Source organism: Aristolochia californica, unplaced genomic scaffold (genome assembly GCF_029961685.1).
Source record: "Aristolochia californica isolate CCGP_79_NKW_82.1479 unplaced genomic scaffold, dmAriCali1.0.hap1 SCAF_12, whole genome shotgun sequence".
NCBI lineage: Eukaryota > Viridiplantae > Streptophyta > Magnoliopsida > Piperales > Aristolochiaceae > Aristolochia > Aristolochia californica.
Window position 1 is genome coordinate 20,978,739 of NW_027181793.1, and position 26,154 is coordinate 21,004,892.

Genomic DNA, 26,154 nt, shown 5'->3' on the forward strand with positions numbered 1-26,154 from the left:
CATGGCTGAGTGAGTGGCTTCAATTGAATTTGGGTTCCAAATGACAAGAATGCCCAATCGCGTCAATCTTCGCCCATTAAGGGTCCGAATCATACCAAAGATCACGAGCAACAAAATTATCAAAAGAATGTAACTTAGTTTCAACCAATATTACAATATTTGGCTTACATTCAAAAAGGGCCACCTTGTAGAATTCCCACACTAACTTTGTCATTTCCTCGAATTCCTACGGAGGGTACTCATGCTCTTGATCTTTGAAGAACTGGATGAAGTCGTCTTGAGCCTTAATCTGAGAGATCTGAGAGAGAAATTTGCTAGATAATAGGTCTTGGAGGGAGGGGATTGGGTGGAGGGCTTTTAGGAGTGTTTGGTTTTGGCGAGCTATTTTCTTTGCCCTTGCTCTGTTTCTTCCTTCTGGAATAAGTGAAAGCAAAGGGGGTGATGGGAGGCTTTTTTTTCAGAGTTCTTCAGGAGTATGTGAGAGCAAAAGGGGAGATGGGAGATTTGTTGGCGGAACTTGAGGCCTCCATAGGACTATTAGACTTGGGCTTAACAGTCGCCAGAGGGGTTGGACAAAGAATGTGGGGGGAGAGGGTATTTAAACAAACTGGCAGCCGTTAATTTGGCGGGGTGAAGTGATTGTGCCATTCAATAAGATTAGGACAGTCCTTGGGGTTTGAGACCCACCGATCTTCTACATCTTAAGAAGGATCCTGAGTGCGAAATGGTGGTACTGAGAGGACTATTTGGGAAGTTGGGGATTTTTTGGCGGGGGTGGCAAAAGAAATTTTGAGTGTGTGTGAGATGATATGTAGATAGAGTCAGGTTCGGGACAATTGGAACAATCTCCGTCCATCGACAAGACAAGAGTCAGAAGGATCGGGTAGATTTAGATCGCATAAAATGGGTGGGTATTTCGAAATTTTTTTCTGACTGGATGGCGGTGGGGCAAGGGAGGTTTGTGTTTTCGGGGAATGCATAAGAGGTGCAGTACTTAAGAGTGAGGAAAGGTCACATTGGGAAGGGGGGAGAAATCTTTTCAGAGCTCGGGGGAGGGCCATCAATCAGGGGGGGGTGGGGGGGAGGAGGTGCAGTACTTGAGTGAGGTAAGGTTGCATTGGGAAGGGGGGAGAAATCTTTTCAGAGCTCGGGGGAGGGCCATCAATCAGGGGGGGGAGGGGAAGATATTCCTCGGAATCAAGGCAGGTGGCGGAAGAATCGAGGAGGTGGAGAGGGTGGCGCTCAAGGTGGATATCTAAGTAGGTAAAGGAGCTGCTAGACTAGGGGACTGAGAGGGTATGGATGTGACAAGTGTTAGGGGCGGGGCTCAAAGAGGAGGGATTGGTGATTTGATGGCGCAGGATTCGGGGGGACAGGGGTGTGGGGAGGAGTTTGAGGACAGTGCAGGGAGAAGATTTCTCGGAAGTTGGGCGATATCCACCCCATTGACAGGTGGCAGGGTGAGGTAGGGAGATTTGACATAGGCGGCAGTAGAGGTTTCAATGTGATAGGTAGTGTTGATCTGGTTGGTGACGTATTTGGGAAGGCTTGAGTGTTCAAGTGAGGTGTCAAAGCTAGGGCAAGTGAGGATATTGAAGTTGAAAGGGCACGGGATTCAAGGGGGTTGATGTTCGTGGAATGTGCAAAGGGGAGATTTTTCAGGAATTAGGCGTTGTCAGCCTGGCTGACAGGTGGCAATATGGTGGAGGGCGGTCTGACCGAGGGTGGCCAATGTGGTGGAGGGCAGTCCGACCAAGTGTGGCAGAAAGACGTTTGATTTGGCAGACTGGTTCGGTTCAGGTGAGATGAAAGAGGGTGATTCCGAGATTTTTTTGTTTTTGAAATTTGAATTTGGGTTCGGGACAGCTGTCCCTGTAGGCTCCTTTGGAGGTTCCCTGTTTGTCTGGTTCCGGTTTGACTCAGGGCCACCCAGGTTCAATGCTAACTCTGGATTTTTTTGAGTCAACCCAGACTGAGTTGGACTCGGCGGGAGACCTTTCAAGTCTGAAACCATGGTGGGGAGGATTACCAGGTTTTCGAACTCCAGGATGACCCAGGTAGTGGTCTCACAGATATAAAGGATTAAGCATGGTGCTTTTCTCCCCTAATCCAGAAACATATCTTCTCCAATTCTGGTCTCCTTTTTTTTTTCTTCTCCTTTTTCTTCTCAACCCTATTTCTCACAGAGCTCTATAGGAAATCCAAGCTTAATAGGTGGTGGGGAAGTCCATGACAATACAAGTCAGGTTTTACGGGTATACTTTGCTCCTTTTAGGGTTTGTGACTCAATTGAAACAGAACTTTGACCTAAACTCTATGACGTGAGAATTTTTAGGCAGAATTATGAGACTTTGATGTTGTTGAAAGGGACTTTCTAGTGGCTATTGAAATAGTTACCGGATCCCCAATAAACTCATGAGGATCACGTAGCAGATGACGATTTTTGCATACTCTCAATGACGTATTTTTCTGGGTTCCTAGGTGACCAACATCTTAAACAAGTAAACAAAATGGTCCAATATAAATGAAACCTTAAAAGTCGAACAAATTAGATAAATTTTCAGAAATAGCTTAAAATATGAAGAAAAAATATCACATACAGCTGTAAAAGTCAAAATTGTGGTTTGCTTTCTGAATCTCCTCTGTAAGTAGTTGTCTACACTTGAACAACCATTCCTGTAGTTTCTCCTGCAATCCGTGGGAGGAAACAAGTGCAATTCATCAAATTACATGACACAAATTTAAACAAATATAAACAACTGCTAAATTACATAAGCAGGGGTATTTTGGTCTTTAGTCATAGTAACATAAGTATCATACTGTACCAACAGGTAGTTCACATTTTGTATGCCTATGTTTCAATTTGTATTAGAATCTGAGTTGTGTAGAGAAAGTTATAGGGTTTTTTGATACTTGAGGGAATTTTTGTCCTTTTACTTAAACTCACTTAAGTGAGTATTAAAGAGGGATCAGTCTCGCTTTTAGAGACGGATCAATGCACCTCTCTTGATGCTATTCTCATTTTACCTTCTCTCTTCTACCTTCTTATTTCATCTATTTTACATCCTTATCAAGGTATCAGAGCAGTAGTTTCAATTTTTGGGAGTTTCTTCTTAAGATTGGTATCCTTTTCACAGATCTATCAACCCTAAAGGAAATGCTCAAGTCGCCTTCTTCTTGGGTAGGGCAAATCTCAAGTTTTTTCCTATTTTCTACAGCCATAACCTCCTTTGGTCAATGGCTACTACTGCTATTTGAGCAATTATAATGCCCAACTGCCCAAAGGGGATCCTTGTTGAAGCTTTTGCTTCCCTAGCTTTTTGCACAGCCATTATTGGGTCTGAGTCATCGTGCCTATGCCTGCATCATCATGCTAAATATGTTTTATATGTTATGTTGAGATGTTTGTTGATTGTATTGGGAGTTAATTGAGATATTTGTGTGAGGCTTGAGGAGGGTATGCCCTAATTTGAAGTGTCGGACTCACATGCCCTAATTTTCGAAATTTTGAAGTGTGTTTAAATTGAGTTTGGAGCTTCTCTTGATCAGTTTGGTAAGATTGTTAGAGTGTATTTAAGACTCTATATGACAGAATCAAACACCCAAATTGCTGCATTTAGACATTCTAAGGCTTCTGAGAGTAAGGATTCTAGTTTTATGTGAATTGGTCTCGTTTTGTGCTTATGTACTTGAAGGCCAAAAGAAAACCAAAATACATCAAAGATGAACAACCTACACCTATCACTGAAGACTAGGAAGCTGAATAATCAAGTCATGATTTAGCAGGCCAATAGTATAGAAGCCCAATTCAATGATCAGATTTTGAGCTATAAGACAGCCAAAGAGATATGGAAGACATTGTCTTCTATCTTATCTGAAGAGAGTAATTTGTCTTGCATATATGAGCTCTATGTCCGGTATTTTAATATAAAGAGGGGTAACCAAATAGAGACTGACTACTTCACTGAGATGAGAGGTGTTGTTCAGGAGAATAGCACCTTTCATCCCTTCACTACGAATATTGAAGACATTCGCAAAAAGGGAAATCAGATATATGGGTTACAAGGTTCCTTGATGGTCTAAGATCAGAATTTGATGCCATAAGGGCTCACACGCTAGCAAATGATGACACAACTACCCTTGAACGGGCTTTTAACAGAGTTATATGTGCACAAGGTGTAGTGGTAGGCAACGGTGAAAAAAATACCCGACCATTTGAAGCAACAGCTCCCAACCTTCATCCATCTCATAATAAGGTCGAGACGTGAGGTCATGGGAACAGTAGTGGAGGTCGTGGGAACAGTAGTAGAGGTCGTGGGCGAGACTCTTCTACTCGTGGTTGTGGTCGGAGTGACAAGGGTGATAGGAGATGTATTCAACGTGGAAGAACCAACCAGCCTAGGCTAATTCTATAGTGACAAACCCATATACATCCTCCTATCCAAGTGCTCAGGACGAAATACAACAAATACTTGAGAGACTAGGTCAGTTGACCACTACTTCTACGACAGCCACTACTGCCATTGAGTCAGACTCCTCTATTGCAACAAGTCCCACAAGAGTAGGTACAGGTATGACAACATTGAATGTTTCCCATTCTCCCTCTTAGATCATTGATTCAGGAACCTCTACTGACATGTCAAGTATAAAGTCCTTGTTTCAATCAAGGAATCCTTCGTAGTCCTATCGTCATGTTGTTTTAGCTGATGGTTCTACTTCCTCAATTCAAGGGGAGGGTATATTAAACACACTTCTAAAATGTCATTGGACTTGGTGGTGTTTTTTCCTAATTTTTTCGTCAATTTACTTTTTGTTAGTCATACCAATAAGTCTCTCAATTGTTTAGTAATATTCTCTCCAACATCATGTGTATTTCAGGACTTGCAAATAAAGAGGACAATAGGTTCAAGACATGAGAAAAACCCCGCCTTGGCCTAAATGTCTGCCAAATGATTAGCAGAACGAGGAATGTGCTTCCAAGTACAATTCAAAAGGGAAATTAAATTACAAATTTTTGAGTACATGTCCCAGTGACACCACGGAAGTCTAATGGAGTTTACACACCAATTAATGACGACCTTTGAGTCGCCTTCAATGCAGAGTGGGCCCGTGAGTTGGCTAGAAAAAATTTGAATTCCATTCAGCAATCCCGAAAGTTCGATTGTTGTGAAGTCGGAGATACCAAGAGGGCACGCAAAAGAGAAGAGGAGATCACCGTTAGCATCATGGATAACTCCTCTATATCCCGCAGAGCTAGGGCAACCAAGAGCGCTCCCATCGAAGTTAAGCTTGAAGTGGCCCAATGGGAGGGGGGTGGGGCTGAGACTGCCCATCAACCAGCTGTAAATTTCCTCGAAAGTTTGAACTGCTGAAGTTTCTGAATTTTTTTCGGTTTAGAAGCCAGATCGATACTTGGCCCGTAATGTAATCGGTCAGAATTTCAGTGGGGGAAAATTTGAATTTGAATTTCCTCTTATTTCTTTCTATCCATAGTCTTCATAGAATATGCCCAATGCAACATGAGAGAATCATCTTTCCTAGCTTTGGGAGTCTAGTGTCAATGTGTGAGAGGATAGTGGATGACAAATTTGATGCAGCGCAGTACTGGAGCCCAATTTTGTTTAAAAGAGAGGTCCAGATAGAGTGGGCATAATGGCAAGATAGGAGAATGTGATTGGTTGTTTCTGGAGTATTTTTACAGAAAAGGCACAGGGGGTCCGGGATTGGGGTACCCCGCCGGATTAAAGAATCAGAGGTGAGGATTTTATTACTACGGGTGGTCCAGATGCAAACTTTTGCACGCAGAGAGGCAAGGAGGTTCCAAGCAGTGGCTGCAGGGTGATTTGATTGGGTTGAGCATGTATTACAGAGGAAGTCGTATGTTGAAGCAGTGGAGAAAAACCCTTTTGTAAAAGGTGTTCAGATCAGAGTATCTTGTTTGATATTGAGTTTGATTGAGGGTAGGCTTGATAGGAAATTGGAAGCCAAAATGGCTTCAGAATCCGAAAGATGTCTTCTGAGGTTTAAATTCCATCTCTGAGATAGAGGCATCAATATTTCTGGCAAGGATATAGATAGATTCATGGCTGATTTTGAGGCTGGAATGGCCAGTCCACCAATCGAACCAAAATTTTGTTGAGGTTCCATTGCCAACATAGCATTTGACTGCTTTCTTGAAATCAGGTAGAAGTAGGACGTTTTTTTTCCAAGCAGGGGAGAGACGAGTACCTTCCCCCCTCCATCCACCAACCCAAATGCTTGCTAGCTTTTGCAACTACTAAAGCTCTCCAAATTAGGTCAGGATAGAGGTTGTATTTCCATATCCATTTAAGGAGAAGGGTTGAATTAGTAGTGGCAGTATCACGAATACCCAATCCTCCAAAGAATTTTGGCTTGCAGACCTCTGCCCATTTTACTAAGTGATATTTTTTTTCACCATTTGGCCCTCCCCACAAAAATTTTCTTTTAAGTAACTCGATTTTGTCTCTAATAGAAGCAGGACATCGGAACATGGACAGATAGTAGTTGGGTATTCCATATAGGCAGTATTTAATTAGAACCAGTTTTCCAGCTTCGGAAAGGAATTTCCCTCTCCAGGAAGCCAAAAGCCCTTCCAATCTCTCAATGACCGGGTGCCAAGAAGATTTGGATGGTAATCCAAGGGCCAAAGGGGGCCCCAAATAGGTGCATGCAGATATCTCAATTTGGCCATGGAGCTTAACAAATTTGGTTCAATGTTAAATCCAGTAATAGATGAGTTTTGGCCAACTGACTTTCTGGTCGAATGAGATTTCAAACAGGTTAAGCAAGGCTTTAATGTTATGAATTTGATTTAAAGAGCCTTCACTGAAGAAGATGGTGTCGTCCGCATATTGAAGGAGGGCAATGTCTTGTGCAGGATTAAGGGAGACGGGGTTGAACCATCCTGACCTTTTAGCCAGTCAAACCATGGCAGACTAGTGCTCCCCAATAAGGGTGAAGATGAAAGGAGAGCGGGTCTCCCTGCCTGATACCCCTTGTACCTTTGAAGTACCCACATGGCTTATCGTTGACAAGAACAGAATATGAAGCATTAGAAATCTCCAACGGGTGGTGAAGCCCATTTCACCGAAGAGGTGGTCAATCAGCTTCCAGTAGACCCAGTCAAAGGCTTTCTCGAAGTCTAGTTTGATGACTACTCTTGGTTGATTGGATTTTTTGAAAGAGTGAAGTAGTTTCATGAGCTGCCATTGTTGAGTCCAAGATATTGCGGCCTCGGATAAAGGCACTTTGACGGTTGGAAAGAATTCGGCCTAAAATTTTGTATGAGTTGGTGGTTAGGTTGATAGGTCTGAAGTTTTGAGGGAGGGTTGAGTTGGTTTTTTTGGGGATTAGAGCAATGAAAGAGGCTCCAATGGACCTGTGAGTGATGCCTACTTGATGAAAGTTGTTTGCTAATTACTCCCCAAGATTTTTGGTAAAATTTTCCATTGAACCCGTCTGGGCCAAGAGTTCAATCCTTCGGCAGACCAAGTGCAGCCGCATCAATTTCCTCTAGAGAGAAAGGGCACTCCAGAAGAGCAACTTCAGAGAGGGCACTCCAGAAGAGCAACTTCAGAAAGGGCACTCCGACAATTGTGGCGCTTACTACAAAAGACTCTCAATTTTTGTGGCACCTGAGGTTGGGATATCCATCACCGACAAAACTCTCTCAGTCTTTTCCATCTTTACCTACTGATGCTTCTTTTGCATGTGAGTCTTGTCAATCGGGAAAATATCATAGGTCTAGTTTCCCAGTCAATTCTAGTTGTAGTTCTCATCTTTTTAAGTTAATTCATTCAGATGTAGGGGGTCCACGAAGAGTCCCTAATCCATTTGGCTTTAAGTACTTTGTGTCTTTAATAGATGACTTTATTTGGGTTACTTGGTTGTATCTTTTACAAGAAACATTTGAGATCTTTGATGTATGTGTGGATATCTTTAATGAAAGAATAGATTAGTTTGATGCACATGTTAACATTTTTGGTACTGATAATGGCCTTGAGTTTCTCAATCATCAATTTGCAACTTTTTGTGTCTTGCATGGAATAATTCATCAGACTGCAAGTGTTTCTTCTCCCAAACAAAATGGGTTTTTTTTTAAATGAAGGTGTATAAACTATTAAGAGAGGGAAACAAAATGGGGTTATTGAGTGTAAAAATAGACATCTCCTTAAGTAACTTGTACTTTATTATTTCACAAGAATGTTCCAAAATCGTTTAGGGAGAAACAATGTTAACATCATGATATTTGATTACTCACATGCCCTCATATGTTTTGCAAGGACAAATTCTTACGCAAATTTTAAAACCTAAGTGTAAGTTGTTTGATGTTGCCCCTCGGATATTCGGGTCTACATGTTTTGTCCATTCTTTCTGTCCTTCTATGGATAAGTTCTCTTGGTACCATCAAACATGTATTCTTGGGTTATTCACATCATTAGAAGGGATACAATATTAGGATCCAATTAAAAGAAAGACATATTTCTTCCAATGTCACATTTTTGGAGAACACCCCTTATTTTGCATCTTCCACGGAGTCTTTTAGTTTTTGTCTCAACCTTATATGCATAACCCAATTCCTATTGCTATTATGGATGCACCTTCTACAAGATCCATTCCACCACTTCAGGTGTATATTAGACGTTCTCGTCATCTATTGCCTACTTCAGCATATGTAGACTATCTAGTTTGTGAGCTCGCCTCTCAAGACCAACCATCTTCCTCTTTGCCTACAAGTCCAGTTTCATCGGACTTGGATCTATTTTCCCATTAATCTTCAGAAAGGTACAAGGTCGCGTACTTCTCATCCTATTTCTCATTATGCATGTTTTGATTTCTTGTCCGGTTCATACAAGTCCTTAACTATGTCACTGCCCTCGTCTTCTATTCCTTGTTTAGTGCAGGATGTTATGGCTTCGCCTGAGTGGAAACATGCAATGGATGAGAAAATGGGTGCATTGGTATCTAGAGGCACATGGAGCCTTTGTGACCCACCTTCTAGGGCAGCTATTGTCAAGTACCATTGGGTCTACACTATTATATATACGACAAATGGGACTATTGAGCGATATAAGGTCAGATAGTAGCCAAGAGCTATACACAGACATTCACCGTGAATGTTTTGACGACTTTCTCACATGTTGCTCAACTTACTTCTATTCGTATTTTGATTTCAGTGGCAATAAACCAGGGATGGCCACTCTTTCAGTTGGATGTAAAGAACGCAACCTCTGGTGTACGTTGCTCAAGGGGAGAAAGCTAGAGTATGCCGGTAGAGAAAGCTATTTATGGGCTTAAACAAAGTCCAAGAGTTTGGTTTGATAAGTTTAGCAATGTTGTGATAAGATTTGGACTTTATTGAAGTCACTGTGATCATTCGGTTTTTGTACTTATGCGGAAGACAGATATTATTATTTTAATTGTGTATGTTGACATTATCTACTTTGGATGTGACTTAGAAGGGATTGAAAAAGTAAAACAATATTTAGCCACACAATTTCAAACCAAAGATCAAGGACAGCTTAAGTATTTTTTGTGGCATTAAAGTAGCTCGGAGTAAACAAAAAGAATTTCAGCACTATTTCAAAAAAAAAAAGTACCTCAGAGTAAAAAAAAAAATTCTTTCTCAAAGAAAATATGTTATTGATAGGTTGAGTGAATATGGTATGTCAGGTGCTAAGCCAGTGGAGACACCCATGGAAGTAAATGCTGGTTTTCATAACTCTCATAATCCCATAGTCAAGGATAAGACCCAATAGATGCCTAGTAGGGGAGTTAATCTATGGTACAGTCACTAGGCCCGATATATCATTTGCAGTGGGAGTGGTGAGTCAGTTTATGGAGAACCCGAGGTTGGAACATTTAGAAGTGGCTCATAGAATCTCAATTTATTTAAAAGATGCTTCTGGAAAAGGCCTAATATATACACAAAATGACAAAATTGATATATTGGGTTACTCTAATGTAGATAATGTTAGGCGCAAAATGTATAGGAGGTCTACTATTGGTTATTGTTCTTTAATTGGAAGTAACTAAGTGAGTTGAAAGAGTAAGAAACAAGTTATAGGACCAGATCTAATGCAGAGGCTGAATAAAGGGTAATGGTTCACACAGCCGTCAAACTTTAAGTGTGGGTTAAGTCCGTTCGAATTGAATTTGGGTTTTTTATACCAGAACCTATGACTATGAAGTGTGATAATCAAGCAGCTATCTTTATAGGAAGTAACCCAATGTTCCATGAAAGAATGAAACACATAGAGGTTGACTGTTATTTTACTAAAGATGTTGTGATGCAAGGAAAAGTGGTCACTCCATATGTGAATTCTTTAGAACAACTTGGAGATGTGTTTACAAAATCTCTTGGGAGGAAAGAAAACATGAGATTTTGTAACAAACTGGGAAGACTTGATATCTTCTCTCCAACTCGAGGGCAAGTATTAAATTACATAGGCAGGGGTATTTTGGTCTTTTGTCCTAGTCATATAAGTGTCATACTGTACCAGCAGGATAGTTTGAATTTCATATGTCAATGTTTCAATTTGTATTAGAATCTGAATTACAGAGAGAGTTATAGGGTTTTTTGTACTCAAGGGCATCTTTGTCCTTTTATCTAAACTCACTTAAGTGAGGATTAAAAATGATCAGTCTCGATTTTTGAGACTGATCGACGCAACCTCTCTTGCTGTTGTTCCTCACTTTCTCTTCCTCTTTCTCTCCTACCTTCTTATTTCATCTATTTTACATCTTCATCAACAACCTTATAGAAAAAAATGATACTAATGAGCTTAACAATATATGTAATCAAATAAATCATCCTTGTGATGAACTACAGTAACAATCAATCACCCTTCCTCAAGAAAATTTGCAAGTTAAAAAAGCATTGAAAAATAAAATGAAATTGGAATCATTTTCAAAATATTCACAGCTCACCTTGAGATAAAGTGTGACCAGATGTCCAGGCAATAGCACCTCCTGATACTGCAATGTATCCGGATTATCGGGCACAGAATTTTGGTCCACAGTAGCAAAAAGCTTTTGCAGCATAACACTTGAGGAAAACAACAGTATGCATCAATACATAAGAGTTTTTTGCACCCCACACCAGAAAGAGAGAGAGAGAGAGAGAGAGCAGCTCACGTTAGCAAATTAAACTTGTCATGGTGATCGCGAAGATGCACCAATATATACTCCCTCAAAACAGCCTTGCCAACCTACAAATAAACTGGATTTCATCTCCAAAATAAAGGGGAATTCAGACAACGACCCAAAATAGTGGCAAATAACATTAAACTTACAACAGAATGACTCTCTGTTTCCAGTCCATCCATAACAGTGCGAAAATGCTTCCCTGAGACCCAATGTGGACTGACATTAAGTAAAAAACATCATACATAATTTAAATAAGTAGCTATTCAACTGGTGCTCACCAATGTGGTTCAGACACTGTTGGTGAGTGAGAAGAGACAATTTTTTTACTTCATCAACAATTATCTTTGCCCTTTCACCAACAAGCTGACTACCCATGGCTCCCTTGCCCCTTTGATGTTTCTCAGCATGGCAACTGGTCAAAGCAAGAAAAATTTCGCGGTCACTCGTATCTTTAAGAGCCTGTTCATCAAAAGACTTTACTTTAATATAGACAGGTTCGTGAATGACTGTAAAAGACTGAGTGACTATGATGAGAAACAAAACCCAGAAACAGATAGAAACTGTAAAAAAACATCGAAACGTATAGAAGAAACAAGAGCAAAATCTCATGACTGGAACCATTTTCAAGAAAAAAAATATTGTGGGTGAAATGTCAAGAAGCATAAAAAAAAGATTCCACAGATAGTTCTTTTACTTTCCTGATAATTTTTTTTTTTATGAAGATCTATTTTTATTTAAAAGAAGGAAGAGAGAACTACAAAAGCAGAGGGAGCAAATCCTTTACAACGAGAGATTGCAGGAAAGCTCCCTCCTTGGCAAACACATCTGCTGCTGAATTAGCAGATCTCGGAATGTGAGACCAAATACAAGAAAAGGAAGATACAATATCCAAAATCTCCTGGAATACGTCCCAGTGCCTCCATGGGGGAGAAGAATTGCGTTGGCACCAACCAATCACCACCTTGGAGTCTCCTTCAATGTGAATAGGCCCACTACATTTGTCTTTGAACACCCGCAGTCCATTAAGAAGGCCATGTAATTCCGCCGACGTTGAGTCGGATATGCCTAAAGAACCAGCATAGGAAAAACATTGATTCCCAGTTGAGTCTGAAATGACGCCCCCAAATCCCGCGATCCCAGGATTGCCAAGAGAAGATCCATCAAAGTTCAGTTTTAGGTAGCCAGTTTCCGGAGGGGTCCATTCCTGCATAACTGGGATTTTGGCTCCAATGTGCAACCTCGCCAAATTGCTCCAGTTGTCTCGAATGTCAGTGCCTTTGAAAGAGGAGAGGGGTTTTTTTGTCAATAACCAGGTTGATATTTGCCCTGTCACTCTGTCAACAACTCTAGCCTCATATTCGCTTTTAGCATCAAACCGCCTTCTATTCCGTTCATTCCAAAGCCACCATGGAATGAAGCTAGCACAAGCTGAGATAATCAATTTATCGAGGCCAGGAAGGGGATATCCCAAGATCGACTTGCAAAAGCTTATCAGGACGACAGCAATACAAAATTGAATCTCCAATTTGCTTAAAACAGAGGTCCACACAGTCCATGAGAACTAGCACTGAAGAAGAGTACGACTGGTGGATTCATCTTCATTGTGGCAGAAAGGGCATAGTGGATCTATGGATGGGTGACCTCTTCTTCTGAGCACATCAACCATGAGAATTTTACTTTGACAAGCACTCCACATGAAAAATTTTACCTTAGGGGGGGCACATAGATTCTAGACGAAGTTGATGTCATGCTCCCTTTGCGTCGGATCCCAACCGTTGATGTATCCATATGCCGAAGCAACTGAGAATTTCCCACTTTTGTCAGGCCACCAAATGAGTTTGTCTTCATTGGAAGGCCAAATTTTGACATGATTCAAAGCATCTAAAAGGTTGTTGGCTTCCATGGCCTCCATGTCTGATAAACCCCTTCGGGGGTGTAGGTTCACATTCCCTCCCTCAAAAGCATTTGCAATTGTAATTTCCTTGTGAGTGGAAAGAAGGAAAAGAGTGCTAAAAGAGTTCCGTAAAGGTGCTTGTCCTATCCACCAGTCATCCCAGTATTTAAGAGATCTGCCATTACCCACAAAAAATCTACAGGCTGATGAGAAATTCTGAAGAAGCAAAAAAATAGATCTCCATATTGAGGATAGTTCTCTCCGGTTTCCTCCAGCCATCCACCATGGCATATTCCAGCCCAACTTGACGCGAACCATATCCTTCCAAAAATTGAAGGAATTTGTGTTGTACTTCCAAATCCATTTAAGCAATAAGACTTTGTTCATTTCGTTTGATTTTCAAATCCCTAATCCTCCCAATCTTTTAGGTAAACAGACTTCATTCCATTTGACCAAATGATATTTGAAAGAGTCACTTGATCCTCTACATAGGAATCTTCTTTTCATTTTATCTATGGCTTTGCAAACTGAGGATGGGCAAGGCATAAAAGATAGAGCCTAGTTTGGGATGCCAGCAATACAAGATTTAAGGAGAATTAGTCTGTCTGTCTTACTAAGTAAACGCCCCTTCCAACTGGCTAACCTGGATTCAATCTTTTCAACCACTGGGATCCACAGACTTTGGGAAATACGCCCATGAAACAGAGGAAGACCAAAATACTTCACTGGAAGTGTAGCCATAGAGCATCCAAATAAATTTGCCATCTCTTCAAGGTCTTCTGGGCTCACATTAAAACCTAAGAGAGAGGTCTTCCTCCAGTTAACTTTCTGACCTGATGCAATTTCAAAGAGCCCTAATACTGCTTTTATCCTCCTAGCAGTATCCATATCACCGATGCCAAATATTATGGTATCATCCGCATATTGCAAAATCGGTATATTGAAGGCCTGCTGAGAGCTGGTTGGGGAAAGCCATCCAAGGTCAACCGTCGAATAGAACATAGCTGAGAGAAATTCTGCTACTATGTTAAATAAAAGTGGGGATAGAGGGTCACCTTGTCTTATCCCCCTCGTACCTTTAAAATAACAGCATACCGAACCATCGAAGATCAGGGAGTAGGTTGCTGAGCCCACATAGCTTCTTATCCAAAAATGCCATTTCTCTCCAAATCCCATTTTTCCCATTATTTCATCCAGCAGGGTCCAGTTAACGCGGTCAAAGGCTTTTTCGAGATCGATCTTGAGGGCAATTCTCGGCTCCTGGTTACACTTGAAGTGATCCATAAGCTCGTGCGCAGCCATTGCGGAGTCTAAAATTTCTCTTCCCTTGAGGAAAGCGCACTGCCCTTTGTCGATGACAAGAGGAAGCAAAATCTTCAAACGGTGCGCTAGGAGTCTTGCAATAATTTTGTATGCACTCGAAATCAAATTGATAGGGCGGAAATCTTCTGGTTTTTCCACAGTTGTTTTCTTTGGGACCAGAGTGATAAAAGATGCACCGATGCTGCGGAATGTTATGCCATTTCTGTAAAAACCTCCGATCATATCATTGATATCTTCCTTAATCTTGGGCCAAAACTTTTTCAAAAAATCTCCGTTAAATCCATCAGGACCCGGGGCTTTGTCGCTTTCCATGCCCAAGACTGCCTGCTCAATTTCTTCAGACGAGAAAGGGGACTCAAGAAGTGAGGCGGCTGTTGTGGAGATTCGGGAGAAATTGATGTGCTGAAACCTCAGCCTGATGGTACACTCCTCTGAATATAAACCTATAAAAAACTGAACCAACTCGTTAGTAATTGAGGTCTGACACGATGTTACCTCATTGTTGATGCATACTGAGGTAATTCGGTTGGATCTCCTTTTTGCCGAGGCAATGACATGAAAAAACTTTGTATTTGCATCTCCCTCCTTTAACCATCTAAACCTAGCACGTTGCTTCCACCGGATCCTCTCTTGGTGCAGGATAGTTTTTAGCTTATTGTTTAAAGAGCTTCGGTGTGAGACTTCATCAGAATTTAAGTGTCTCTGTTCCTCCACCTAGTCTAGTACCTCAATCTGAGAGATAAGAGATCCTTTCTCAGCTAACAGAGAAGTATGTCTACTCTTGGCCCACTCTTTAATTTTCTCTTTTAAGTACCACAACTTTAGAGGGAACGCCCACTCCCTTCTACCAAGGTTTGGCCCTGCATCCCACCAATCATTGAGAAGCTTTTCAAAATTTTCCTCCATTAGCCAAGCGTTTTCAAATCAGAAAGGCGAGGGTCCCCATTTTTCAAATGTGGTAGTCAGCATAATAGGCCAATGATCAGATCCCACCTTATTGAGGACTCTACCTGTGACGTTCTCAAACATCTGCATCCAGTCATGACAGGCCAAGAATCGGTCTAGTTTTGATAGAATTGGTTGTTGTTGTCCATTTGACCACGTGCAGTTCTTCCCAGATCGGGGAATCTCATCCAGCGCACACCCCCCAATAAAATCAGAGAAGCCTCGCATAGGGGCCGAAATTCGAACTATCAGAGGTTTTTTTCATGACAATATCTGATATCGTTGAAATCTCCTGCAAAGATCCCCAGGAGATTCCAATTCTGCTTAGGAGTATTAAGTTCCTCCCAAAAAGAGTTCCGATCTCTATATTTGGTCGGACCATATACTCCTCCCACACACCAGAATTTCCCGGAGGAGAGATCACAAAATTGAATACCCAGTGAATACTGCCCCTTAATGATGTTGATAGAGTCAAAGAGAGTCGAGTCCCATGCTAGAAGAATACCTCCTGAGTAAACAATAGCATCCACAGCTTCCCACTTAATTAAGGGACACGACCAGAGCTCTTTTGCGATGGCATCAGTCATTTCTTGGCATTTGGTTTCTTGGAGGATTATTATAGAAGCCTTGAATTGATCGAGGAAGCTTGATATGTCGCGCTTCCGGGCGGCGCCAATACCTCTGACATTCCAAGAGAGCAAAATCATTTACTATCTCGGTTTTGTACTCCTGATGTGATTGTCTCCCGGTAACTGACCCTTGTAAACAACCCCTATATGCTTGCCAATCTCATCATATTTTGCCATGTTTCATCGTCATATTTATGACTTTGAACTTGGAGGGCCTTCACCAAACGAGCAGATCTATCATTTAGAGTGGGAGATGTTTTAACCATGCTCATCTTCTTAGTCAGTCTGTTAGATTGCCTCCTCTGTAGGGCGGTTTCCACTTGTCTTCTTCTTCTTCTGTTTTTGGTCAGGATAGGTGGAGAGGGTGGAGTGGAGGGTATTTCTGGAATTGAGTTGGAAAAGTTCAAATTGGCGGCCTCCATGTGAGTATTCAGAGTTTGGGTGGATTCCATCAGCCTCTCTATTCTTCTAGATTCAAAGTCCATATCAGGCTCAGTTCCCGAGAGAGTATTTGGGTCCTTTGTTTGACTTGAGGAGCTATCTTCAAGACTGATATTAGAGTCTTTTCGGTTTTCTGTAATCCGGGATTGACTACCCTGCTTGTACCCATCGAGTTCAACATACTGCGTGTCAGGGCCATTGGCATGGCCTTTCTGGGGGGAAGGGTATTTCTGGAAATGGGAATCAGGTGGCAGATCTTTGACGGGTTTGGGGGAGGGTGAGAGAAAAGAGGTGGAGAAAAGAGAGGAAATTTCCGGAATTTTCAAAATCAGCCATACCACTGCCGGTATGAAAAGAACAGCCATAATCAGAGCACTGTTCAAGAGAATGAGGGACGGGCTGAAACTCGTTCTGCGTACCCTGCGCACTCAAGGAGTGGGTAGGCTGCTTTCCAAGGCATGCCATCAGTATTCCTCGGGAGGGCACCCTCTGACGCACCGTCAATGGTTCTCGGTAGAGGGGTTACTGGCCCGTATCCCGTCTTCCCAGATGAGGGAGACGGAATTAAATTTGAAATTTTTGACTCATAGTCAATTGGTCTCGGGATAGGGGAAATCCCGGGATAACTCCTTGCTGAGAGATTTTTTGAATTTAGAATTGAGTCAGGACTCGGGATTGGGGATGACTCACCTGAGTGCGAGATACTAGGACTCATGTCTCCTGAGTTGACTCGTTCAGGGCTCTGATAGGCTGAGTCTGAGGTCGTGCTTCTTCTTCCTCGCGTCCGGCGACGTTCTGGTGGACACAGTATGCAGAGGTCCTCGAAAGATACCTCTATCCACACGAAATTTCCCCCGAAACAGAGCTTTTGGAAAAACTTCTCGCTCCAGCGTGAGTTTGGATCGACGAATGCCTTCGCAACTTCAAGATCTGTTCCCTCCATTGTGGCGTCCGACCACTTGACGGTTCTGAGTGGATTGGGTTAACGGGGGGAAATTTCGAGAATCGTTGATGGGAGAAAGATTTATTTTCCCCGTCGTCGGCTTGATATATGTAGAATGCTTCTCTCCGATGTCCAGAATTACGGCGCGCATCTCCTTCCAGCACTGGATCTGTCCGAGCATCTCCGGTAGGTATACTCGAGCCATTATGGCGAGCGTCTCCGGTAGGTATACTTTCCTGATAAATTTAAATAATATTTGCAAGGATTTATAAAATTTTCCTTTGAATTATCAAACTAGTATCTCAAAAGTCAGAGAAATTTTCTTAACTATTTTTACAATATTAACTGCTTGTTCTTGGCTTACAGTGATAACACTTTGGGTGGCAAGACCACATCAGTAGTTTGCAGAGAAGTCAAGAAATGGTTATTCTTTCTTGGAATGTTCATGGGATTGGATCCTCTAGAATGCGTGCTACTGTTCGGAATCTTCTTTCCAGAAGTAACCCATCTATTGTAATCCTTCAAGAATCTAAATGTCAGAACCCTTCCAATTCCATTATGTATGACCTCTGGGGTTGTAATAATTTGGAACGGCTTGCTATCAATGCTACTGGGTTTTTTGGTGGCCTCTTTCTTCTCTAGAACTCCTCTGCAGTTGAAGTCTTAGATCACGTGACCAGCTCTTTCTCTATTAGAGCCAAGTTGCGTGACAGATGCACTAGTTTCACTTGGGGGTTTGCCGGCATTTATGGCCCTACCAGATACCGGGATTGTCACTCTTTTTGGGACGAGATTTCTGGCCTTCTGCCTCTTTGGCCTATTCCTTGGCTCCTTGTTGGGGATTTCAATGCAACCCATTTTTGAAATGAGAAGTCTCCCCCTACCTCCCTGACTACCTCAACCATGAGGCAATTTGCTGACTTTATCAGCAGTTTTGAATTGGAAGAAATCAACCTCTCTGGCAAGACGTATACTTGATCCAATGGTCAAAGGCCTCCCATCCTTTCCAAGCTTGATCAGTTCCTTGCCACTGGTGACTGGCTCAGACTTTACGGCAACACCAATGGGTCGGTTTTGAGCCGTGCTGGCTCCGACCACTAGCCTATTCAGATTGATACCAAACTTGATAAATGGGGTCATGCCCCCTTCAGGTTTGATAATTCTTGGCTGTTGGACAAGCAATTTTCCGGCAACGTCGCCTCATGGTGGGAAACCTTTGGGGACCTTAATTATGATGGCTGGTCTCTCCCCTGCATGTTGAAGCGTCTCAAAGTAAAGCTCAAATCATGGTCCTCGGAGCATCACCTTGCTGCCTCCTCTCAGAAAATCCTCTCCAATCTCAGATTGCTGCCGTTGATATAGTTGAGGAGCAAAGATGTCTAACACATGCTGAGTTTTCTACCCGCATCTCTCTTCAATGCAATTTTCAATCTATTCTACATTCTAAAAGGGTTCAGTGGAAGCAAAAACTCCGCTTTAAGTGGTTGGCCGAGGGGGATGCTAACACAAAGTTCTTTCATGCTATCACCTTGGCCCGCAAGAGAACTAACCGGGTCACCTCCTTGTCTATTGACAACAAGGTTACCTTGGATAGGACCTCCATTACTGATGTTTTTCTCAGTTTTTTTGCAGATCTTTACAGAGAGGAGCACCACCACAGGCCCAGGCTCCCTAGCCTTCACTTCTCCACGATTTCCCCAATTCTAGCGAGTTTCATTGAGCGTTATTTCTTCGACTTGGAGGTAGGATGTTGTACTGGGACTCCCCCGGGGCCTTACGGATTCAACAGGGAATTCTACAAGGCTTGCTGGCCCGTTGTGAGGTCAGACATCATTTCCATGGTCCGAAGCTTCTATGATCATGGAATCACCTTTAAGAGTATGGGTGCTTCTCTTATTGCTCTGATCCCCAAGAAAACTAGTGTGGAGTGACCTCGGGATTATCAGTCGATCAATCTCATTTCAAGTCCCTCCAACATCATCGCCTGCATCCTGGCTCGTCGTCTCAAGGTTGTTCTACCTACCATCATCCACTGGGGCCAGAGTGCTTTTATCAAATGTCGTGACATACTTGACTCAGCTATGACCACACATGAAATTGTGGATCATTTTGCCAAGATGGGTCAACCGCGGTCAACCGCGGTGTGTCCTTAAGTTGGACCTTGAGAAGGCTTTCAACTAAGTTAGTTGGTCCCTCCTGGACAACATTATGCAAGGTATGGGCTTCGGAGACAAATGGAGGTTTTGGACCCATAGTTGTATCTCTTCAACTTCTTACTCCTTGCTCCTCAATGGCATGGTGTGTGGCTTCTTCCAAGGCACTTGAGGCATTCGTCAAGAGACACCCTCTCCCCACTCCTTTTCGACATCATTGTTAAGTACCTATCCTCTATGTTCTACTCTGCCCACAGCATTGGTTGGTTAGAGGCCGTCTCCGAACAGAGTTGCTTTGACATCCCTCTACTCCAGTTTGTGGATGACACCATTTGCTTTGACATCGGCATCGGTACACTTGACCAGGTCCGCAACATTAAGGCCCTTCTTGGCCTTTTTGAGATCACTTCTAGTCAAAAATTAACTACGAAAAGCCAACCATCATGCGTTATCACATCGATCCCCCTTTGCTTGAGATTATGGCAGAGACTCTAGGATGTCCCATTGCGATTGCTCCCACATACTACCTGGGTCTTCCTCTTACTGACAGCAGACCCCTAATGGGTATTTAGGCTCTTGTGATAGAGCGGCTTGAGTGACGCCTCTCCTCTTGGAAAGATAGGATGCTCTCCAAGGTTGGTAGATTGATTCTCTTAAACTCATGCCTTGCAGGTATTCCCAACTACTTCCTCTCTTTTCTGGCTTGCCCTGCCTCTATTAGCCGACGCATTAACATGATCAAGAGACGTTTTCTATGGCGTGGCACTGGGAATGAGTTTCACTATCACCTTGTCAGTTGGGATGAAGTGTGTAAGTCAAAATCTTTGGGTGGGCTCGGAATCAGACACACCAAGGAAATGGGACATGCTCTATTGCTCAAGTGGTTTTAGAATCTCAACTCTTCCTCGGGGGCTTCGTGGAAGCCAATGGTTGCCTTCAAGCTTCAATGTCTTGGTGATAAATGGATCACTTGCGGCAATTGTCGTCATCTCTCCCCCATCTAGAAGGCCATGTTTCATTTGTTCTCCTCTTTCCGCATGCACTGCCATTCGGTTCTTTGTTGGAGATGGCTCCAGTCTACGTTTTTGGATGGATTGGTGGTCAGGTGATAGCTCTCTTGCCTCGTCTTACCCACCACTACTTCAGCTCACCACCAACCACGACTTATCTGTCTCTAACGATTGGTGGAATGGCTCATAGAATCTCTACCTTAGACGCGGCCTTACTGATGAGGAAGTCATTTCTGTTTGTGGCTTGATTGATAGTCTCGATAGTGTTATGGTTCGCCCTCAGACGACTGACCGGATGATTTGGCTCCCTGATGTCAACGGGCGATTCTCGGTCTCCTCAGTCTACTATCATCTTATGGGAAGGACCCGGCCTCCCGCCCCACATTCGGCTACTCTTGTCTAGCACCTCTCGACATCGCCCAAGGTGAAGTTTTGCCTTTGGAGTGTTTGCCGCAACAAGATCATTACTACAAACAACCTTAGTAGGCGTGGCAACACCACTCCCGATTCTCTCTGCCCCTTCTGTGGGACAGCGGCTGAAACTATGAATCACCTCTTCCTCCACTGTGACTTCGCCTGAAAGGTCTAGACCTACATAATTGACAGCATTGGACTCAGCTTCTGCATCCTGTTTGACCTGAGTACCAAGTGTCGTTTCTCTTCTGGAACCCATCTGCCCAACCTGGCAAGCTTCTACTGGCTGCCTGCATTGCTTTCGTTCCTTAGTGCCTCTGGGAGGAAATGAATTCCAGACGGTTTGACTATACTTTCCGCTCTGCTACTAAAGTTTCCTCCACCGCCACTGGGCTCATATCTACCTGGATTCGCACCAAGAAAGTGTTTGTCTGCCTCTCTTGTGCCCCGGTCCACACCAATTAAAAGATTATCGCTCAGATGTCTGGCCCCACTACCCCCCGCCGAGTTGATGTTTGGGAGCCTCCTCCCTCCAGATATTATAAGCTAAACATTGATGGTAGCGCCTTTGGGAACTCGGGTTTGGCTAGGTTTGGTGGGGTGATTTTTTATCCAGGTAGCACTGCCATCCTCTCTTAGTCTAGCCCTCTCAGAATTGCTAACTCGACCACTGCTGAGCTCTCCTGTGTCCGTCACTACTAGCGAATTTTTCAGAACCGCTTCAGTGATCCCCTTATTGTGGAGGGAGACTCCAAGATTGTCATCGGATGGTGCTCCACTCATCCTTCCCCCATGGCGTCATTGGAAGTTTTTTCTTGATATTTTGGATATTGAATCAACCATTTCTTGTACTTGGTCTCATGTACTTAGATCAGCCAATTCGGTTGTTGATTTGTGCGCTAAATTACCCCCCCCCCCCCTTCAATCTCTTGTTGTTAGGGGAGGTCTCTCTTGATGTATCTTCTCTTTCTTTGAAATAAAATATCAACATTTCAAAAAAACAAAAAACAAAAAAAATAGAACTGCTTGTTCTTACTTTATTATTTTCAAGTAATCATGGCATATGATAAAAAAATAAAAGATAAAGGGAGAGAAAGACAGACAGAGAGAGAGAGAGACGAAGACAAAAACAGAGAATTGGATAGAAAAAATAAGAAATACCAAAAATTGAAAAGGAAAGACAACCTTGGAAGAGGAATAAAAATCTTTACAATTTTTATTTTATTTTTTTGCAAATCTCTTTACAAGTTCGATTTTCACTCCCTTTAAAGTTTATTGTAATTATTGTAAATTAAAAAAATGAAAAAGAAGAGAGTAAAAAAAGTCAAATTATAGAAAACAGAACCTGCAAAGATGCATAAAAATCACTGAAATGTGATACACTGTTTCAAGAAAAATGTGGCCATATACAGAAGACATGCACACCAAACTATTCCTATAATAAGCACAAAATTTTCAATAGCGGTCACACACATGCACAAAAAAAAAAGATCCCTTTACACCATGGACATAGAATGTGTCTCCTGCCAAGCTTTTAGAAGGGAATCCAATGTAACTGATAATCCTGCTTCACACAGACTTAAAGTGTCATTTTGAGATTTCTTTAGGTGACATAAGATATCATTTCTTAGTACCATGACCAAAATGTACACCCACTCCCATCATCTCTCCTAGATTGATGTTCAAGTTAGCTTCCTGCCATTCCCCCCACAGTGTCTCTTGTTTTTTAAGCAACAAAGTGCCATAATATAAAGAACCTTCCACCAGAGATTGGCCGTTAACAAACATTCCAGGTCGTTAATGACTTACCACTGGTTAGTATCTGTATCAACAAATCAAACAACCAGACCGTACACATGGACCACACACACCATGTGTACATAAAAGTGAATAGAAAAGAATGAATATGCACCTATTAAGAATTATTAAATCCGGTGGATGATTGTTCTGTTGTTCTTTTGTATAATGAAGAGTATTTTGTCTGCCAATACCCAATTTACTTAGGACAATTTTTCTTTTTATGCATTTATGTAAAGGACAATTTTTCTTTTTCTGCGTTTATGTACAAATTCAAAAACCCAGAGGCAATGTAGGTGTACTAACTGCTAAAAAGATTCGATGAGCTATGTAATTTGTATTTTTAGAAAGGTTCGTGTTATCAATCACATGTCAATGGGAGCAAAAAGCAGATTGATGAACTCAACAGGAGAACAGAGTGAATCTTATTATGGGTACCAAATGGACTAGTTTATTTTCCAACAGGCCTAAGAAAGTATGCAATGTGAAGTGAGTAAGATGATAGACATAATCACCTTCAAAACAACACCAATGGGAAGGAGATATTCTCTTGCCTTTATCCTACATAAAATTGTAACGAGAGCATGTCAACGTAATCCACAATTTCAAGAAAAGTAGCTCCCTATATCCAATGAATATATAGATGAATAGCACTGCTTACGAAAAGCCCAGCCTTGCACTCCCATTCTGAAGGTAATACAACCTCAGAGTCACAGAAGATTGATCCTCTCTCACACATCTGAAAAACAATAGCACATAAGAACAGTATGAGAATAGTGTCAATTCTCTGATTTTTCAAAAAAAAAAAAAAAAAAGTTACCAGTTGTAACTATCATATTTCAGTATCCTCCTATATGTAAACCAAACCCAAAGTAAAGGAAGAATCCATACTAATGTTTTTACATCACCAAACAAGATTCTTCATAATTCCTTTGCCCAAAGTAAAGGAAGAATCCATACTAAATGTTTTTATATCACCAAACAAGATTCTTCATAATTTCTTTGCTCAAACACCGTATACAAAAATTTAATAAATCCAGATAGAGAAAGGAACAACTGTTTGACTAGCACAGAACATGGGGCGAGTGATTGAGAAAAATTATTCATTACAAGCATTTTAGGGGGAGTAAAATTTTCAGCTCTTCAACTTCTCGTGAATTCTGTCCAAAGATTGCATTGGAGGGACATAGCTGCTTTCCTCTGACTCACATATTCCCACTATTATCTCTTTGATGCCTCCTCCTAAGGGTTGATTGAAATTGAATTTTGATGGGAGCTCAAGAGGAAATCTAGGCCCCATTAGGTCAGGTCATGCAGGTACAATCTGCACCACTGGGGCATTGTTCTTCGTCTGAGGCAACCAGGGCTTTTTATGTAGAGTAAGGACCTATTGAGAAAGTTTCTAGGGGCCCTTAGCGATTGAAGGTGATTCATCAATGGTAATTTCATGCATTCACTCAGGGAGGTCTCCTCCATGGAGATTTCTTCATTTATATAATGAGATTGTGGATTGTTGTTAGCATATGGAGACTCAATGGTCTCTCACATTGCTCAATGCAAATTCAGTGGCCGATATATTAGCAAGACAAGGAGTTCAACTTCCTGAACTAATTATTCTGGCTGACATTTTTCCTTTTGATGTTTATTTGTCATATCAGGTTGTTGTAATTTTTTAGGTGATTATTAGTTCACGCTAATTCTATTATCTTCAACGATACTCTCATCATTATCAAAAATTATAATGCATAAATCTTGACCACATCTTAAAAATAAAACAAAGTGACGCACCTTATAATAATGCCCTTATCAGTGAATCCGTCATGTCGATTTTTGAAACCACTTCGTATCACAGCCATAGGCTGAAGCAGCAAAAGAACTCTTCAGACACACAGTGTATGTGCAAAAAAGAGAAAATAATGTCTGACTTCCAGTAGACAGCTAATTTTTTTCACCATTCAACCCCTTTTTTTTTATTAGAATCCACTGTGACTCTTCAACCCTAAATGAATGCATCAGTTACAAATCTAACATAAAACTAAATTTGTGTTTGATTGTACCCCAACGCACACATAAAAAAAGGAAAAAAGAAAAGAAAAAATTATTCTTAGAGAAAGAACAAAAAAAATTATTTTTGAGAACTGAGAGGAGAGATAAATTTTTCGTTTGCAAGAAAGAGAAGAAAATGAAGAATATGGCTCACATAATTTCGCTTGGGCATGATCAAAATTCGAACAAGCCGCTCCAACCCGCCACAAATGAAATATCTGGCAAAGAATAAAGATAGAAAGATTCAATATTTCCTCAGTTTTTGCAAGCTAAAGAAAAAAACAACTCATAAGATTGCTTCACCTATGTATTAAAAAAATTCTGAAAATAGCAAACATTTATTAAGAAGGACAGATGAAACACAAGAGACTGATCAAACCTAGCCCGAGCTATGCAACAAGAAACTAAGAGACACAATCAAAACACAAAGCTACTATAAGGAGTGACAATTTTCCACACCAAAAAATTGCCTAGAATCCCTGCTTCTTGTAAGGATATCTACAATAAGCATGTATTGAGATGTCGTCCTATGTCGTTCCAAGAAATTGAGGATTACACTGATGGAATAAGCTCATCAACGAAATAAAGAGTCAACCAAGGAGGGAAAGAGCCACCATTCAGCTAAATAATGATAAAACTGAGTCCCCATCCAAAAAAAGGGAATGAGAGCTACTTGCAAAGCTTTCTTTGAAGAAGAATCATACAATTAGCCTCAATGAAATAAGTGGGATTAAAGGTAAAGCAACCTCAAGCATGGAAGTAGAGTGCTCAAAAGGCAAACTAAAACTCTTTCCAAAAAAAAAAAAAAGGCAAACTAAAACAAAAAGATGCCTCCACCTCTAGCAAACCAAGAAGTTCTCTTGAGCAGCCACCAAAATTAAGTTAATACCATCCAAACTAGAAGCTGGTATGACCCAACTATAGAAAACATACCTCCTCTTACAATTATGAACTCCAAGTCTTGTCATCATGACATATAACCAGTTTTATTTTTCAAATAAATTACAACATTTGGCAGTCAAGATACCACGTATAAATGGCAATAGAAAGTGTCAGGTCGCATTTTGGGAAACCCAACCCCGCCCCCACAACCCTATCCCCACAAAAAACTAGCAACGAGGTTGATATTTCAACCCTGTCCCAGCCCCACAAACACGTCTCCCTACCCTACCCAGCAAAACCTGCAGGTTCCAGCCCCTACCGGTTGTAAATGTTAAAAAAATTATATAATATCATATTGTATAATAGTATTTTTATAAATTTATCAAATATATGCATACATATCAGTCAGGTCTTCTTCAAAAAACAATATATATATCAGGTCAGGTCAGATCGAGTCCAGTCGGGTCTGGTCGGGATGGGTCAGGTAGGGTTTTGGGGATTAACACCA

General features: G+C 41.6%; 1 protein-coding gene across 3 annotated transcripts in view; it reads right to left on the bottom strand.

The window, feature by feature from the left end:
- LOC137946159 (DNA-directed RNA polymerase I subunit 2) overlaps positions 1-26,154 on the bottom strand; it is a 65,487-nt gene that overhangs the window by 35,189 nt on the left and 4,144 nt on the right. For all 3 annotated transcript variants that reach the window (XR_011111046.1, XM_068792369.1, XM_068792368.1), the window contains exons 6-14: positions 24,919-24,982; positions 24,507-24,577; positions 23,380-23,457; positions 23,234-23,279; positions 11,448-11,628; positions 11,316-11,368; positions 11,158-11,231; positions 10,951-11,068; positions 2,601-2,688 (exon numbers count right to left, since the gene is read on the bottom strand). Coding sequence is in view for 2 of the 3 variants with exons in the window: in XM_068792369.1 (XP_068648470.1) it covers positions 2,601-2,688; positions 10,951-11,068; positions 11,158-11,231; positions 11,316-11,368; positions 11,448-11,628; positions 23,234-23,279; positions 23,380-23,457; positions 24,507-24,577; positions 24,919-24,982 (773 nt within the window). In the remaining variant the exon portion in view is untranslated. The remainder of the gene's footprint in view (positions 1-2,600; positions 2,689-10,950; positions 11,069-11,157; positions 11,232-11,315; positions 11,369-11,447; positions 11,629-23,233; positions 23,280-23,379; positions 23,458-24,506; positions 24,578-24,918; positions 24,983-26,154) is intronic.